At 38.5% G+C, this 20193-nt stretch overlaps 1 protein-coding gene across 1 annotated transcript in view; it reads right to left on the reverse strand.

Annotated features, from left to right (window-relative positions):
- Window positions 1–20193, reverse strand: part of LOC124148699 (mediator of RNA polymerase II transcription subunit 1-like) — a 77043-nt gene that overhangs the window by 14280 nt on the left and 42570 nt on the right. The window contains exons 3-10 of the mRNA XM_046519935.2: window positions 19433–19511; window positions 16244–16431; window positions 10273–10301; window positions 9653–9724; window positions 5516–5590; window positions 4225–4292; window positions 2998–3084; window positions 349–460 (exon numbers count right to left, since the gene is read on the reverse strand). Coding sequence (XP_046375891.2) covers window positions 349–460; window positions 2998–3084; window positions 4225–4292; window positions 5516–5590; window positions 9653–9724; window positions 10273–10301; window positions 16244–16431; window positions 19433–19511 — 710 coding nt within the window. The remainder of the gene's footprint in view (window positions 1–348; window positions 461–2997; window positions 3085–4224; window positions 4293–5515; window positions 5591–9652; window positions 9725–10272; window positions 10302–16243; window positions 16432–19432; window positions 19512–20193) is intronic.

Below are 20193 nucleotides of genomic sequence, written 5' to 3' on the forward strand. Positions count from 1 at the left end.
AGGGAGGAGAAGGATGAAGGGTGTGAGGGGCAGGAGCATGTGGAGAGGGAGGAGGAGCATGTGGAGAGGGAGGAGGAGCATGTGGAGAGGGGGAGTAGCATGTGGAGAGGGGGGAGGAGCATGTGCAGAGGGGGGAGGAGTAGGATGAAGAGAGAGGAGTAGGATCAAGGGTGTGTGGAGAGGGAGGAGGAGCATGTGGAGAGGGAGGAGTAGGATGAAGGGTGAGGAGGGGGAGGAAGATGGGGAGGAGGAGGAGTGATGCACAACCCATGCACCTTCAATGGACGAGCAGTTATTGATTCAAACACAAATAACTCAATTTCTGTAGAATCATCCATGTAAACTCACCCTTTCCCATCTCTGTTTACAACAGTCATGAGGGGCATTGTCTGCAGCTTGTTGGGTGTGGCCGCCTCCAGACACACGGTCACACTCTGACCCAGGCCGTGCTCCGTGATGGCTGAAACAGAGGCACAACCCTTATATTCAACACCCTCAGCCTTTTTAATACATTATTCACTGCAGTAGAGTTCATGTACCTGTGAGAATCCAATCATGAAAATCAGACCTTAGTTCTCGCTACCACTTAACAAAGATATGAGGACATCCCATTATGGGTCTTGTAACAACAAACTTTCATACAACCAATCAGAGCACCGCTTACCAGATTAGGAAAGTGACAGTTGGAATGTGTTTTCTTATCATGCAGCCTCAAAACACGTAACACAGGTTATTCCAAAAGACAGTTTCGCGACTGAATCTATACAATCTGGACCATCTATTAGCCATTAGCCATTAGCCATTAGCATCAACCAAGTCAGCAAGCCTGACCAGCCGATCCCGTTAGTCGCTTCTTACGACAAGCACAGTTACCTCTTACGGCAAGCATGGGTTGCTGAAGACCTATTCTACCCCGGATCTTCACAGGTGTGAACAAAAAAGTTTGGGTTGATGTGCACGTGGAACGTTCCTCATGATCGACTGTGGTTATGAGTTTGTTAGTTGTGTGCTATAGTTGACAGTGCAGCATCATGTGCTAATGTATTCCTAAATGAGGGAATTACAATGGAAATGTTGTGTTAAAACACAGTTAATTAGAAATAAATGTTCACAAATAACATGAACTTAATCCATAATTTCAGGGTTAGAAACTAATGTTTTTTGTCCACTAGTCCTTATAATGATAACATATAGCAAAACCCTAAAAATGGACCAATTTCTACTAGTCCTTAGGATACCTTTACTATTGGGCAGTTTGGTAAGGACTACAGGAATAGTGCCAATTTCTAATGCTGAATTTGTGTGTTAAACTATGAAACTGTGTAACTAGTAAAGTTTTAGGGGATACATTAAAGATTCCAACTTGTTTCAGGGCTTTCTTTGTTCTATCGTCCCGGGACAAGGGAGTTAAGTGACTATATAAGTCCAGTTTCCTCCTTTGCCGAACTGGCTTAGAATTTCACAGCTTGATTGTTGTGCTACCAAGGCTAAGTATGAGTTATGTCCCTTATATGCCCATCCTATTCACCAATCAGATTCTCTAATTTCACTTGCATTTGCTTCAAACAAAATGACGTCAACACCATAATGAAAATCTGGGACCCGTTCCAGAAAGCGATCTTAGTGCTACGACTGTCGTAAGTCAGTGTTAAAGAATGGGAGTTACGACCAACTTAGCGCTAAGATAGCTTTGTGGAATGGGGGCCTGTATCATTCTTCGCGAAGTGAATCAAATCACTTGAGGGCTTTGATTAAAACATGAAAGGATTTGGAAAATATCTGTTGACGCCAAGTTGGCGATATCACATGCTTTTCAAATCCTGCAATCAACCATAAACTGTACAGCATTTGCCATGTTGTTTATGAACCGGGTGTCGATTTCTTTAAGCGATTTTTTATTGGACTATGCATAGACTTATAAGGTCAGCTAAAATAACTCAGAAATTCCTGCCTAGATCAGCAAGGTTGGAAACTGGACTTTTATGGACAGTTACCTCCCTTGCCTTGGGAAGATGTTTTCACTCTTAATGGTTAAGGAATCAACAGGACTGGTGGAACAAACAGCATTACCCCTGTCGAGGAGCAGTTAGCTTTCACCAATGACAATGGCATGATACTCACGAGTTGTTGCCTCTAGGATAAAACACAGATGTTCAAAAAAGCGAAAGAACCTTGTATTACTCACTACTTCTTATGATTCAAGTTTAAGTGCACTGCAAGTCCCATTGAACACAAGAGACTATAGATATGCAGTGTATTCTATTTTCGGTTGGTACAGTAGTGGTCCAGGGACTCCCATCGTAATACCTAGGACCCCAGAACTTCATTACTGACTGTCCCCCGGACTCGCAAATATACAAACCTAGTTTAATCCCTGATATTCATTTACATTGAACGAAATGAAAAACCAACATTTTACATCAAGCCAATTCCGTTACACTAAATAACTTTCAGGAAAGCCTTACAGGAAGGCCAAATGCTCACAGACTAACCCTAGCTAGATGTCAAGCTTGTTTTTCACTTCCAGGATTTGTACAGAATTTCAGTAATTTTTAAGGCCTTTTTGAGGCTCATACCCCAAAATTCAATATGAAAACGTGAGATATTTTCTGCCCTTCCATTCAACTTTTAGATTCTGGCACATTTGACTCCAACAGCGGCGGCTGACCGTTGGAAGAGAGATAACTCGAGTTACAGACCCTATAAAGGGAAGAGTTCTTTTCTGTGAGGTTTTTAACAAAATCCAACAGGTTTTTTTCACACTATGAAAAGATGTATATGTTTCTTGTCAGTTCACTCAAGATGTATCTGGGTATGAAAATTACAGTTTCAAAGCACGTTATCCATTTTTAGGCTTTTTAATGGCCAACATCTGCATCCAAGGCCTTGTCAGACCTGTTCACATCCTGACTGTTAGTATCTGACTTCCTCCAGGACAGTAGCATACTGAATACAATGCAAGATCCGCAGTGAGTTGCTAGATGTATACTGGCCTACCTTCCACTGTCATAGCGTGGGCTGACTTGCTCTTCTTGTCTAGTAGATCATAGGGCGATACAAAATAAATTAGCTTCATTGGCAAACCTGAAAACAAAAGAGATTATATTTTTTAGAATAACATTTTGTGTAAAACAAATACAAAAGTTTGACATTTCAAATTACTAATAATTAATTCAGAGTTTAGTATTTCAAACTACAATCCATAAAAGATTGTTAGTCCCCATTAAGTAGAACAAAACAAGGTATTTTGTCCCTTGGCTTAAAATCAGACAACATGATCTGCCTCAGGGCTATTTGGTGAATTATGAAACTAGCTATATATTGCAAGAATGGGTTCAATTAAAACAACCATGGGCCTCATTTCACAATGAGGGGCGGTCGGGTAGCCGAGTGGTTAAAGCGTTCGCTCATCACGCCGAAGACCCGGGTTCGATTCCCGACATGGGTACAATGTGTGAAGCCCATTTCTGGTGTCCCCCGCCGTGATATTGCTGGAATATTGCTAAAAGCGGCGTAAAACCATATTCACTCACTCACTCATTTCACAATGACAACTAAGCACAATGACCACCTCACTTGCCGTAACCTAGCATCTCAGTGTCAAATGGGGATCATGATTATCTGCAATTCAACCTCCTGCACTTATAATATTGTTTTTGAACAACCATTCCTGTCAAATCTTGGTCCACATCTCAAGATATACTGGGGTAATAAACACAAGAAAATTAATATCTGTTCAAATTAGCATCCTTGACAATATACATTATGCTATTATGGCTCTGTAATTCTTTGAGGTAATGGTAACAAATGGACCCAAATTATGCCTGAATGAGTGAGTGAATGCTGTTTAATGCCCAGTCAAATATATTTTCATTGCATCACATCTATATAATCAAGTGTGGACCATACAAAGAAGTGACTGAAGTATGAACGAACTGTTCATGTCATCAGAGAACCAGGTCAGCCAATTCATTTTAGTCAGCAGCGTTAGCAATTGGCACTAGTCCTATAGTCCTTACCAAACTGCCCAATTGTAAAGGTATCATAAGGACCAGTAGAAATTGGCCCTGGTCAGTTCTAATGACAAGTTTACCGGATATGACCGTAGATAAGACCCATTTTGAGGACCAGAATACTGCTGACTGCAGCAAAAAAAAAACCATACTCACTCACTCACTCACTCACTCATTCTGTAGTACACAGCAAGTATGCAGTACTGCTTACCTCCCTTCCTTGGCAACAGGATACCTAGAGGGGACTTGTGTATATAGTTTCCAACACCATTGATAGAGCTGTAAATAAAATCACATGATGGTAAGAAAATGAATGCAAAATATGTGAGGTGAGTTGAAATCTGGGTTAACGTGGTGTTAAAGATTATTGAACTTATAGTGTTGTGCATGCATGCGTGCATCTGCTTGTAACAGTTCGGAATAAGGACGTTTTAATAGTGCTAACCCACTGAGATACCATGCCGCAGTTTAACATAATGACCAACTCAGACACAGTATACTGACTCTGAGCTGACCAGTCCTTGTTTAATTCCCCTTATGCCGAGCGCCAGTCAGGGTAACAACAAATACTATCTTTAAACATCTTTTGGAATGACGCGGCCGGGAACTGAACCCCCGACCTTCCGTTCTCCAGGCAGGAGCTCTGTCTACAAGACCACAGAAGTGGTCCACGAAGAAGAAAAAGAAACCCAGAAGTATGCAAGTCTGTCATACGAGGCTTGTGATGTATCAACATGAAAAATAGTTGAAGTTTACTCAAAGTTTCTCATTTCACAACTGTATCTATCGTACAGCGAGAACAAAACATTCTGGCTATCAGAAGGAAGCCCCTGCAGATGAATCTGTTGTATGAAGACACCAATTATTTTACCTCAAGTCATTCACAGTGGACCACTGACAAGTTTAAAATCATTGTGTCCTCGTTCATCCATTTCACATAACAAATAAAAATGACATAGAAAAAGCAAATTACACAAAACTGGTGAATACAATAAACTTGCTTAAATAAGTTTTATCCATGGATTATTTTGAATAGAATATTCTAACACATCAGCATGTGATAACTATACTGAAAACATGTTTAAGAACACCCACAATTTGAATGCTATTTTGCAAATAAATTGGGTGTTCTTTAACTTCTTTGAGTAGTACCGTATTCAACCTAATAAGCGCCCAGGGCACTCAAAATTAGAAATAGGGGGCGCTTATTAGAATATTATTTTGAGTTGAAAGGTCGTAAATTTCGTGGTTTATGCTAACAGCCTGAAATGTTTACATACGACAGATATATTTTTCAAGAATTTAATTGCCCATAATTAAGGGTGATATAACACATGAGTGCGTATTATACACGAATAAATAAGTCTTGTGTACATTTATCAATCGGAAGGGGTGCTGATTGGGATTGTTCACTAGCCAATATATTAGCAAATATCGCCGTGGGCGCTTATTAGAGCGGGGCGCTTATTACGTGGAATACGGTAGATGTAGGTTGACTTTACCTTTGTAACTGGGCAAGAAGGTTGAGATCTGATTCCAAAGATTGTAGAGACAGAAATGCTTTACTTTTCACTTTTCTGAAACAAAACATGTAAACAAACTGAAATCAAAATGTTTTGCCTTTTCTCGTAAATTGTGTACAAAAAGTATTTCAATTAATTTAGCTTCTGGTTGTGAAACATCACATTTAGCCATATTCAAACAGTATGATGGCAGCCATTAAATTATCAAGCCTGGATCACACACTCAAGAAACACTGTATGAATAACAATCTCCACTACAGGGCATGATGACATGCAAACTCCCACAAAAACTACAATTTGGCATCGTCTTCCAACATCAGTTGCCAAATAGTCAATTTTCAACGTATTGTGTTTCTCCCTTTGTTTTGTGTAAGACTGCACAATATAGATGCCCTCCTAACTCAATACAGACCAGGTGGTCCTGTTATTTGTGGCCTTCCCAAAATGGTTTGAGGCGTATCAGGTTTCATAATTTTATTATCATCATAAATTGTAGCCTTGTGCAGCATGTGCTAAAAAATGTCCATTGCAGCAGTTTCATGTACCGTATTCAGGACATAAATCAGTGTGTTGGACGTGAAACCAAATAGAACCATGGCCAACTTCGAATGGGTTTGTCCTATCTGATAAATGCTCCTTTTCATCTCTTCGCCAGTCCTGGGTAATTCATCAAAATGACACAGAGTAATCAGATACTACTATATTTATAAGCAATGATTTTGTCATTATTTCTAGGGATTTTTTTTTCAAAAAGGTTAAGAAAAAAGCAACAGCTTGCAGCCTGAAATTTTCAACACAAATGAAGGGAATGAAATACCCCAGGGCCCACTTGCACAAAGCGATCTTAGCGATAAGACTATTGTAAGCCTATGCTAAAGTATGGGAGTTACGATCATCTTAGCGCTTAGATCGCTTTGTGCAAGTGGGTCCAGGAAAGATACTACCCAAACAATGATGATACAGCAAACACTCTGAAAGAGTTTGAAATATTTGCCCAGGCCTTTCCAAATTAGAAATTAATATTATTTTCACTCATGTACAAAATTGATTCCTACAAAGTTGCCACCGAACAGTGGTAGTCCACAAGGAAGTTCACTTGTCCTTGCTGAATATTTCTAGACTCAGTGTTGGGGACTTATGTTAATGTCAAACTTCTTAATGATCCTGTGGTTCCTCCTTGTCATAACACCAATGTCAAACTCAAAGGATACAGATTTCTGGCCCTGGATTCAAATACTACAACAGTTAACTGCCACAACTCCTCTTTATTTGGAACACTAAGGAGCATAAATGTAAGTTTTGGTCATAGTTTAGATATATTGCAGTCTGTGTCAAAAGCATTTGAATCTACCTGCCTGAACGGGTATTTCGGCATTACTTTCAGTAGATGTTAGTCTCAGTATATGCAGTGGTGGAGGAAAACTATCATCCATGCAACTAATTTGGGTTAGCTGACGGTGAAGATGACTTCTGTTGAAAATCTAAAAGATTTTTATAGTGAGTGAGTGAGTGAGTTGGGTTTAATGCCGCTTTTAACAGTATTCCAGTTATATCGCGGCGTGTCAGCTTAATGTGGGAGGAAAGCCCGAAGTGATGCAGGTCTCAGACGTTTACCACTTCGGTGAAACCCACGAGCACGGGTATAGTGCTGACAAACCTAGAAACAGATTTTTATAGTGTGATGACAGCCAAAATATAGGAATATGTCAATGATATTACAGAGCTATGGTATTTGCAGGAATTGATTGTCTAAGTCTATGGACGAGTACAAGTTGATCTTATAAGACCATAAAACATTTTACAAGACCAGTTGATATTGTACTTTTCATGTGACTAAAGTATGTGTAACCTCTTACTTGAGGCACACGATTAACTGCTGGCTCGTTGGTCCATGACCAGCTAAAATTACGAAAGGCTTAATGAAGCGTAAAGTAGATGGCCCATCTAGCTAGTCAAAATTTCACCCCTTCTCTGCCTATGTTTATTTTTTTAAATTGGACACTGCTCGTGAATCATGTAATTTCGATGGAAATGGTTAAGGAGGATGAGGTTGTGTGGAATGGTCATCATTTAGGTAGAATGTCACAACCAGTGGCGATTTTGTAATGTTGTATACAACAACATCCTTATTTGCTCATAAATTGCAACAAAATGAGGCAAATTGAAGCCTGCATTTAATCTTAGAGTGCAGGAAAAATCGTTTTAGGGGTCAGGAGTTCTAAAAATGTTCAGAGCCCCCTGAGTAGCTGTTGCAGCCTCAAACATTTAGTTTTGGGACTAACTTTTGAAAGGAGCAAGCCCTGCTGGCTACATACGATGTATTTAATCTACCCTGATACCCTGCTGATGTTAGTGTTATAATTCAAATAATTGTATTTGTCTAAAATATCTATATTATAGCTAATGTGTCTTCAGTGATAAATACAAACACTGACAAAATCCGCTGCCTCTACAACAAACATCCCGCTGCTTCCAACACAGCAATTAAACTGTGGGACATTTACAGGCAGAAATGATTAACGCCCCACATAAAACAAGTTATCTGCACAGCACTCAGCTCTTTAAGCTAACTATGACAATTAATAAACAAAAAGTCGTCCAAATTACCATTTCCAATTACACAGAGTTTTGAACGAGGTCAAGAAGTTGTAACAAGTACACCACTGAATTTACACTTCCAAAATATCTCTAGACAAAACAAAGTACCATGTTTCCTCTAATAAACGCCAGGCCTCCATTACATGCTGGCCTCTCATTGGTGCCGGGTCAAACACTTTGTCGTAAAAATAGAAGACGAGCCTCTATTACATGTCGGATCTCTATTTCTGTGATATGTTGGCGACTAAAAATCACTGTTTCCAGCAAATGTACCCTTTGTGTGACTGCAGAGTTCGGGAAAGGTGATGTCATAAGTTGCCACTATGTCAACAAACACTATAATTGCCAGGCCTCTTATACAATGTTAGAAACTAACAGTTTTAGTCCACTAGTCCTTATCATGAGAACATATAGCAAAACACTTTAAAATGACAAATTTCTACTCGTCCTTATGCTACCTTAACTATTGGGCAGTATGACAAGGACTATAGGACTAGTGCCAGTTTCTAACACTGCTTATACATGCATGCCTATAATAGACACTTGATCAATGGCTTGCCAAATTTAATATACGAACGGGCATTTTTTAGAGGAAATACAGAAATGTTACAACACTAAGTACGTTGAACGCTATGTACCACCCTATAAGAAGGGGTCTTCAAACTAATTTGGAGTACAAATAGACCATAGCTGCAGTACTAACGGCATCAGAATGTATTTCAAAGATAATTTACAGTAATTACATCTGCCTTAGTCTTTGGTTCACGCCTGAATTGCTTGAACAAGAAACAACATCAATTACTGACTAATGTTTTGTAGGACTAAATTGAACTTATGCAGCATGGTCAAATGAATTCTATGCACTTACGTACGTTCGGAGTCAAACTTCAGTTTCTTGCATACACTGCTATTCCGCCATGATGGAGCGTACAGCGTAGTAATAGTATATACCCAAAAAGTGAAGCATTTACGATGTTTGTTTGCTTGTTTGATGCTGGTGACCTAATCTAACCCGGATTTGGGGTCTGGGACGAGTCCAAACTTAATACCCGGGTACCCACCCCCTATTACCCGACCCTACCCGCTTGAGGTCTCAAGAGGTAGGTAGAGACTGTTCGATTGGGAAATGTTTGACCGTAGCCCTGGCAAAATGTGTTTAGATACATGTATAAAACGATCTGGTGTGTACCCTGAAGTTTTATTTTTATTCAAACATATAAAAGTCAGAAGGAATGGGCGTAGTAGTCAGAAATAACTGCAAAAATTATTGACTTTAAACACTTGTCTTTAAACAATATATCACCTGACTAACCACGGGGCCCGGGTATTCCTGTGTGTACCCGGGTCTTACTTAATACCCACCCGACCCGGGTACCCGAGTTACCTGTCCCAGCCCTACTGGATTACTCATGGGGGTTAGGACAAAGTTCATTTTGAAATTGGGATTTGTATCACCATAAATCAACAAAAGGTAGGATGGCAGAACTATTAAGACAGTTATGGGAAACATATACTTACTTATCACCAACAATTTGATATATTTTCAGTAACCCTTCTAAGTGGGATGCAAACTCCGCAAAATCTCTCCGACTGAATAAAAAAACATTTCATGGGTTAAGAGTAAGACTAATGACTTTAAAACTTGAATGAATGTGTTGAAATAGTTTTTGTTCTTAAAAGACATGTTGTAATACCGTATTCAATGTAATAAGCGCCCAGGGCGCTCTCAAAATTAGAAATAGGGGGATCTTATTAGAACATAATTTTGATGAGGAAAAAAAAAAAGAGCGGAAAGATCGTAAATTTCGTGGTTTATGATGACAGCCTGAAATGATACAAAAGAAAAGATATATTTTCCAGAATTTAATTGCCCATATTTTAAGGGTGCATATAACACATGAGTGTGTATAATACACGAATAAATAAGTATACATGGCTCAATCGGAAGGGTGCTAATTGGGATTGTTCATTAGCCAATATAAGCAAATATCGCCATGGGCGCTTATTAGAGATGGGCATTTATTACGTCGAATACGGTAGTTTTTGTTAGCTAAAGACAAAATAACTATTAAGCATATTATTCAAATTTGAAAAAACACCGAAACAACATTTTCTTTCCCTGACATCAGAACACTTACCTTAATACTTCCACTAATTCTTGACAACTCTGAAAAGAAAAGAAGAATGACATCAATTGATGTTAAAGTATCTGGACTAATTAAAAGCTTGTTTTGGAAAATCACAAGTGTGTAGGGTTGGGTGTTTTTCAGACAAAAATATAAAACATGCTAGTTTTAACTGAGAAAAACAATGGCCAATGTCCAATTATGGCCAAATGTCCAAGGGAGGCTACTCCGATCATTACACATCAAGCCACGACTTATACAGTAAAAACAAACCTCAGTTTGGTCCAATTTCATCAATATTTGTTAAGTTGTCTGGAAATGAGTAGCTAGTAATAAATTTTGTCGTTTTATAACCACTGACCTTGTCAAAACTCACTGACTTGCCTGCTGACCTATGCATATTAAATATGACATGTCTATGAACTTAATTTTTTGTAGTGTTGGTATCTGGCTAAAATTACAAGATTGATCCTTGTTTGCAATCAATGGTCATAATCATGATAAAAAAATATATGTTCAGTCCATCCTTTCCTTTGCATACTTTTTGTAAATAACAAAAGAAATAGCAAAATTCTTCCATGATATTTTACTTAACTGTTCACGCAAACACACCACAAAACATTTCAATAGCAACAGGCCTCAAAATCTTGTCTATCGTCAAAATTGTGACATTATTCTAAATTAAATGAATACAATTGGAAGTAATCTAAGACAGATTTCATAACTGATCGCTATGTTGAAACTGAAACCAATAAATCATTGATGAAATCAGCTAATTTGAACACATGAATTTGAGGCATATATAAGAAAATGTTGAGAGTGTTTTCCTGGAAACCGCTCACATAGCAGAGGAAGAGGACATCCTTATTACTGACCAGTTTGACAATAAAGTCAATAACCAGTTCAAAATAGACATGTTAGATTCAAAAGTTGTACAGTGTAAGCCAAAGCAAACACAAAATATTTTCTGACAAGTGAAAACCGTCAAAACCACATTATTCAAAATATTTATATATATGACATTTTGAGGAGGAGGACACATTTCCCCAATAGATATCAAAAACAACAAAACAGTATGTTGCATTTCCCTAGAAAGATAATAAGAACAATAAAACAGTATCAAAATGACATTTAAAACAGGAGTTTTACCGAAATACCCCATTTACTCTCAATGAGCATAATTCCTGTATTAAAAAAGAAGAATTCTAAGCTTGAAACACTGTAGCAGGTCAAGTTAACTTCTACTGCAGAAACTGTCTGGGAATTAACTTGGCTGTGTGCCTCTTGCAAGTGCATAGCAACACCTTGACATCGCCTAAGCAGATGTTTAAATATTGATAATTGTCTTTCCAATAAATCAAGTTAAGTAAAACCTATTCTCTTGATTGAAATCTGCAATGATTTGAAAGTAGTCATACATCCACAATCAAATAAGAAAATTCATCAACTGTAGGCAGCTGCATATCTTTTCAAGTGCCAATGATGAGATATCAATATCAATGTAGACAGGATTAACATAGATACTTTCTTGTTCTTCTACTGTGATATTACAGTACAGTCACTTGTAAATTAATCATCAAGCAATTTTGTATTCCTTCAATTCAAAGATTATTTTATTCTTTCACAAAGTAAGCCAGCTAGATATTTAATATTGCACTGACTCAAGGTCTAGTGGCTTATTGAATCAAGATATTACTGTAAAATGATCATGCTTTATGATGTTATACAGTTATAGAGTTTTATTTACAATATATTTATAACATTTGTGTTAAAACATTAACATTTATTTTGTTGTGTCACTCAATCATAATAATAATAATGGTTGGTTGGTTTGTTGTTTTATGCTGCGCTCAGCAATATTCCAGCTATATGACGGCAGTCTGTAAATAATAGAGTCTGGACCAGACAATCCAGTGATTGATATCAAGAGCATCGATCTACGCAATTGGGATTGATGACATGCTTCAACCAAGTCAGCGAGGCTGACCACCCGATCCCTTTAGTCGCCTCCTACGACAAGCATAGTCACCTTTTACGGCACGTATGGGTTGTTGAAGACCTATTATACCCCGGATCTTCATGGGTCCACAATAATATTGTGGCAAAATACACCAGCCAGCTGGGCTACCATTTCATTTGCTGTTACTAGTCCTTACAAAGATCTACTAGCCTCGAGCTAATGGCATATCATAGCTGTCAAATCCTGCTTTTAAAGCACATTTACCAGTACTACTAGCCAGTAACTTTTGAGACTACTAGCCAGAACAAGGCTCAACATCATATTAAGTAGATCTTAATGTTATTATATGAACTCCTAATAGCTGACCTTACAGATAGAACAGAATGTTACTAGACACTTGCCTCGGACAAGTGGCTTAAGTCACAAACTGCCTTATCCAGAAAGTTAGTGAAAGAATAAAAGCAGTTGAAATCCACAATCCCATCCTCAGTGTATATAACCAACACAATGGCTGTAGATATTATCAAAAAAGAATCAGTGTCAGTCATACATCAACATTTCCGTAAACATTTTGACTTTGGATTTGGCATCAGCAGAATGTAATGTCCGTAACTTCAGACTCCAATGACACTAACTTCAAAACTAGTTTGCTTCAAGATGGTTAATTCCTCAGATTTTGCAAGATCAGTGAGAAGAGTCCCCAGCAAAATGTCAAAGCTATTTCCATCCTAAACAACAATTACCCACATGGAATTTTGATAAGACTCCAAACCTAACTCTACCAAGGCTGACAAAATTGATTCCTGCTGCCAGCTTCAAGACAATTTCCATTCCCAATCCAGTTACCAACCTGGAATAAAGTTACGTACGCCGAGTGTAAGAATTACAATAAACAAAGGACAAGGCTTTGCGATGCCCATGTGAAAATAATCAATATTCCAAACCTCACTTTCAGATATACCACCCCCCTTTGTCAGGAATTTCTATCTGAATTTAATCAGAATTGAGACAGAAACATTTCAGTGTCTCGATTCTCATCAGATACATGGTCCAGGAGGCGCCTGGATGAAATGGTAAAAAATACTTTGATATTGATTTTATCGACCAGAACCATGCTTGTACCTCCAGGTTTATCAATCAGCTACACTTTTCTTCTTTCTTGACAGGAATTTTGCCTCCTGGAAATTCATAAGGTGTTTGAAAAAGGTCTGATCTTTGCAGCTATGATGGCTGCATGAGCTTGGTTAAATACCTTGGTTTCGGAAAGATGAATGATCTGGCAGAACTAATTATCTGTTTCTGATCATCTCTCCAAATTATCACTTTTATTAGAAGGGTAGAAAGAGGGCAATTTTCTAAAGACAGAATTGATTGGAACTACCGTAACGTAATTTAGAAAACCGAGATAACACAAATTCCAAACTAGACATCTGTCTATATTTAACCAAAATATGTATCTTTGATACTTTCAAAGATTTCAGAGAATTTCCAACTTTGCTGCAGAATATCCACTGAAAATGACAACCAAATTGACTCAACAGAAACAAAACCTGTTAATCCAACCGTATCTAATATAATACATGTAGATTAATACCTTGGAATCAAAATAATCTTTCAAGCAATTCATCTTAAAATAAGCATACTCAAACACCCATAAATCCACTACCCAACTAAACAGATTTGAGCTTTGGCTTTGAAGGGTTACTATTCTCTACTCCATTTTACAAAAACTAACTGTGAACAACTGGGTTGCATGTTTAAAGCACAAAAGTATTTCCATGACAGCCTATGCACGCAGTACCTATTCAAAATCTCTAACCAAGTTATTACTATAATTGAACAATGAGGAGCCATTTATAAATATGCTCCCGTTCCATGGAGACTTCGAGTGGTAATCTAATAATCCAAGAGGGGTGAATCCTCCCTATCCAAACCTCTGCCTCCTAGGCATATTCCATGACATTCCACGACATCCTTGAGAATAGGAAAATATCAACTTCTTTCTTGTCATCAGAGACTATAAATCAGATAGGGCCTGTGACTGATGACCTAAGCTGTCACCTGTGATCTCGTTGACAAAAACACCCACTAATCGCCAATGTTGCTAGACCCCGAGGCCATGAGGTCATGTCCCCTTTCTGGAGGGATTCATGTACAACGCCCACATTAAAACAAGAAATCTTCATTCAGCCATACAATTTCAATTTTCTTGTTGTCATAGTAACCTGACGTTACTTCGAAGTGAGCAAAAGTCTTTTAGGTCAGTTGACAATGCTGTTCCCTGCAGACTGCTACATCATTAAACAAGAAGCTTAATTTGATTGTAAAGTTCGCTCTGCCTTAGACTTTTATCATCAGTGGACCAGAGAAGCTTGAAGAATATACCAGTACTTCACCATGTAATTGACTTGTGTCTGGAATACCACATGTGATCACTTACTTATAAATGGCTATTCAGCCTATGTACCATATTCAGCTTTAGAAACTAACAGTTTTCGTCCACTAGTCCTTATTATGATAACATATGTCAAAACCCTTAAAAATGGCAATTTTCTACTAGTCCTTGTGATACCTTTACCATTGGGCAGTTTGGCAAGGACTATAGGACTAGTGCCAATTTCTAACCCTGATATTTTCTTGAGTATAATGCGCACCCCCCTCTAGCGGATTCAGTATTTTGGAAAACATTTTTTTTGAATATTATGTGCAGAGAAAAATTACACTGAACAACTTCAGCAAATTCCTGTAATCAAACGGGTGAATAGAGTGAGTGAGTACAGTTTTACACTGCTTTTAGCAATATCCCAATGTCTTCGGCCTGACGAGCGAACGCTTTAACCACTAGGCTACCCGATCACCCCTCGTGTGAAAAGAAACTTGTTCAGTACAAATTTGAAATTTGAGATAAAAATCATTAGACATGTTGATTTACTTTGTATTTTATTTTTGTTCTGCAAGGCATTGTTTTTACATGTAGGGATTAATTTTACCACATGTATTTTCTCGTAAACTAAGCCTGAAACAGCAATCAGCTGTACACACGTTTTCCTTGGAATCTACCGGTGATTCGGTTACAACTTACCCAATGATATAACTTTAAGTATTTTGATGGAAGGGTCGGGAAAAATTGTATCTGAAACAATTTCTTTATCAGGAATAATATATTCCAATATCATGTTATTTTAGTTGCAGCTGTTACTAAAAATATTTAATATAATAATAACCCAAAGCGTAGCACTTCAGAGCAGCTGATCGCTATTGTCGGTTATTTTTTTACACATGCACATGATTGTCTCAAGCCAGCATGCACATGACTTTTAAGAGAGAAAAAGTTTTAGCAATACGACATTTCTATGTCCACAAAGGATATGTTTAATGCTAGCTAGATCGTTTCAGGTGAACAGGCAAGTGAGTGAGTGAGTATGGTTTTACGCCGCTTTTAGCAATAATCAAGCAATATCATGGCGGGGGACACCTGAAATGGGCTTCACACATTGTAACCATGTCAGAAATCGAAACCGGGTCTTCGGCGTGACGAGTGAACGCTTAACCACTAGGCTACCCGACCACCCAAACGGGCAAGAGCCTCACCTTGGAAAACAAACAGGGAGAAAAAAACAACATGAGAACTTAAGTATACAGCAAAGTGAGTGAGTTGGGTTTTGTGCCTGTTTAAATATTTTTCAGTTCTATCACTGCAACTCTATGTGGCATTCAACAACATTACAGCTACATTATGTCAGCCTGCAAATAATGGACAAGCCAGTGGACGTCAAGTAGGACGATCTGGGCCCACTTGCACAAAGCGATCTTAGCACTACAATTATTGTAAGCCTATGTTAAAGTATGGGAGTTACGATGATCTTAGCGCTAAGATCGCTTTGTGCAAGTGGGCCCTGGAATAAACCGAAGCTGATCACTCAATCCATTTGTCGCCTCTAACAACAAGCCACCGGTGCTGGGGACCTTTTTCTAACTGAGGCCCGCCCCTACAGGGTCTGTACGATGACAACAGAAACTTACATTTGCTTCTCCTCCGTGGGCGACCTTGACATCTTTGACCCCTCCGCCCTTGTCAAAGATGATCTGGACATGGAACATATCTGAGGAGATGATGAGGTGCTGCTCTGGACCAGGCTGGATGCTGGAACTCAAGCTGAGCTGTCTGGCTATTGTCTCCAGCCTCTCAATCAGAGACTGCTGGCTGATAACTGAAACAACACACACACAAGGTGAAACAGGTGAGGGAAGAGACGCTCCGGGGCACCAGCATCAGGGATGCAACTATAAACCTTAAACAGATCCTAAAAGCCAAAAATCCTGGTAACCCTAGGAATTTACCTTGTTCAAAATTATACATGGAAGTTAAGGAGTTTTTGTCGTAACCATAACATTTAGGGGTCCCTCGTTTCAAATACCATATTTCCTAAAAAAATATATATAGTTGTTTAGAAGGGGTGGGAATATTTGTTGTATTTTCACTATAATACAGTGAGTGGGAATGAAAGTTTTTTATGGGCCTTTGGCCCCATGTTTACACAATATATGGAACATTATAGGCAAGTATGGGCCATAAATTCAACTTTTATACGGTGCCATAGGATGAAAGTTCGAGGTCCCCCACCCCTTCCCCCAATCATAAACATCATAGACAATCAGCTATGGGTATCATGACACAGAGAAATATACTTATCATATTTTATCATGAGACTGGAAATAATGAACAATTTCCAGACCAAAGCGTCTATATTAATTACACCTCTTCTTTTATTGATTTGTTCACAGATGGCTCTATTTGCTTACCCACAACACCATACCGCAAGCCTATTCACATACAGTAAATATCAATAATGACTGCCACTGTATACATTCTCTATGAGGCTAGCTGTTGTCATCATAATCTATACCTAACATGACACAATTGTGCCCCACTGACCTACTGCTGTAATGTGGAGCAGCAGAATACACAGTATAGCATCAGTTAGTAAGATCTGACCCAATACTGTGCTCTAAATTTAGCATCAAAGTCAAGCGGTCCTAGTCACAGCCATAAATGTCAAAATCTTAGGATTTAAGTGGTTCCTCGACTCAAATACCAGCAGACCCCTCTTTCATTTTTGTCATTGGAATATCATCTGAGAGACAGATATTACTCAACGCATGTGTTGATGGTCAGCTTTGCATATTTTCCTCTTGTTTACGTCACAGTGCCAAAGAAATTTACAACATTTATTACCCATGGATGGATGCCCTTGTTCAAGATTGGAGGACAACTTATTGACCCAAATACATTCTACCGTATTCAGCGTAATAATCGCCTTGGACACTTACAAAATTTACCGGGGTGCTTCTTAAAACTATACACAAGATAAATTTTTCAGAGACTAAGGGGATCAGGCGGTCAGGCTGGCTGACTTGGTTGATGCATGTCATCGGTCCCTACTGCATGGATCGATGCTCATGATGTCAATCACTGGACTGTCTGGTCCAGATTATTTACAGACCACCATCATATAGCTGGAATATTGCTGAGTGCGGCGTTAGACAACAAACAAACAAATGAACAAAAAGAGATCGACCAGTTGAAATTTTTTATAATAGTTTAGTTAAAAGGCAATTATTCCGCCATTCTGCACAGCTGTTTTCTGTGAAAATAGTTTAATATACACAAGAAATATGGACTGTCATGCAAATCTTCAGTCTCATACGTGGCACTTATAAAGATCACTTACAGATTGGTCTGGAAGTTGGAGAGGGGGCACTGATTGGAGCTAGGCCCTTGATAGGATAAATATGGTAAATACGAATCTGCACATATTCAGTTGAACCAAAGGAGTTTTCAAAAATTCTCACTCAGTGCTTCAGATTATCAGGGCCCATGGTGCACTGACCCCAGAACACAAGACGCCCCATTTCATGTCTGAGAAACATGGGTTCCCTGGCTCTATATTTCTGAAACCTGGCTCACCATTTTATCCAGAAGCCATAACAGCCATGAATATTCAAGTGAACACCAAGCCTCTCTGTCTTCAGGTCTATCCCTGCTAGTATATACCAGGGAGCAAGTATGTATGGTTTAAGGTCGCTTTTATTATTCACAACCTTCGACATGATGAAAATGCATACATAGCTAGGCTACGCCACCGTCGCTATATCCCCAAGGCATGGGACTTTAAAAGACTTGGTTCCACCCCTGTTGAACTGGTCTGGAATTTTGTGGCTTAATGGTAGACACACTAGTGGTGATTACGACTTATGTTCCTTCTATGTCGCTCCTACTGGCCAATCAGATTCTACCTCGCATATCACTTGAATTGGCTTCAAACAAAAAGACTGCACACAGTCAAGATGATCTTATGAAAAAATCAAGATCTTTATTAATAATAAAACGGGTCTTCAAGAAGTGCATCAAAACACTTGAGAAAATCGATTGAAAACAAGAAAATATTTTGGAAAATATTTGTCGATGGCCAGTTGACCCTACACATACTTCCCAAATCCTGCAATCGACCGAAATCTGTTGATTTCATTCCACAAATTTTTACAGGACTCATTAGTCCAACCAGAAATATGTCACAAACTCCAGCTTTGTTCTGCAAGGATGGAAACTAAACTTTAATAGACAGTTAACTTTGCTTTGGGAAGATGCACTGCCCCACGTACCAAAGAACCCATGTAAGATACAAAATACTTCGGGCTGTCACTTGACAGATCATGCAATACTTCTGCAATGACTATTAACACCATAGACAGATGTACAGATAGGTAAGAACCTTACACAACTGACTCCAGATTTATGAAGGAGTTCATAAGATTCAATCAAAATAACACATTATCAATATAGTCGCAAGTTTAGCAAATATTCAAGTTTTAAGAGAATTACAGACAGGTAAGAAACATTCACAACTGACACCAGATTTAGGAAGGAGTTCATAAGCTTCAATCAATAGAACACATTATCAAAATAGTCGCAAGTTCAGCAAATATTCAAGTTTTATGATTACATCAGGCTATTGTTGATGCAGTTGCTTCTGAATCAGGAATTGGCTGGCTGTTTTGAACATGCATTTTAATAAGTAAAACTGACCCTACTATAGGTCATTACACAAAATTATAGAAAAATACCATATAAATCATGACATGGACTCTTCTTCCAGGATCAACAGATTCTCATGATTCCTTCATTACACAATGATCTGTCATGATGCCTACCTTTGATAGCTCTCTGCAGTGAGTCAAGGCATCGTTGCAGGTGACCTTTGTCCAGAGCGTCTGGTTGGTGTCGTTTGTCCTGCAACACAGAGGGCAAGCGTTAGATTCACAACTGATGTACACTCCAAACAAATGACACCGATAAAAGAAATGTTGTTCTTCTCAAGCATACCACAGAGCACTCAAGGACATTTAAGTGTGCCCTTTGAGATGTAGATATGCAAAAATGATACTTTTGAGTGAAAACACAAACATGTATTTGAAATTCTGTTCATTAAGCATGTTCACATGATTATCATGTGTTTGTCCAGTTTAACAGTAATAATTCATTTATCACTGGCTTCACATCATAAAAATCTTCACAGGGTATTGCTATTTTACAAAATATAATTTCTAAATGGATCCTTAGCATGATGAGCATGTGCATCTTATTTTAACAGTGCCATTCCACTTTGAACTTGGCCCATCAGCACTTCAATGTAAGGAATTCTAAGCACTATCAACAGGGTTAGCAAACACACCCAAACTATCACCTTTGTGTAACCTGTATGTTATCTCTGTAGTAAGGTTTGTTTGTTTGTTTGTTGTTTAATGCCACTCAGCAATATGCCACTTATATTACGACGGTCTGCAAATATTCAAGTCTGGACCAGACAATCCAATGATTGACATCATGAGCTTCGATTTACGCATTTAGGATACAACATGCATCAACCAAGTCAGCGAGCCTGACGATCCAATCCCGTTAATTGCCTCTTACG

The sequence above is a fragment of the Haliotis rufescens genome, unplaced genomic scaffold, assembly GCF_023055435.1.
Source record: "Haliotis rufescens isolate VD_foot unplaced genomic scaffold, xgHalRufe1.0.p SCAF_69, whole genome shotgun sequence".
NCBI classification, from domain to species: domain Eukaryota; kingdom Metazoa; phylum Mollusca; class Gastropoda; order Lepetellida; family Haliotidae; genus Haliotis; species Haliotis rufescens.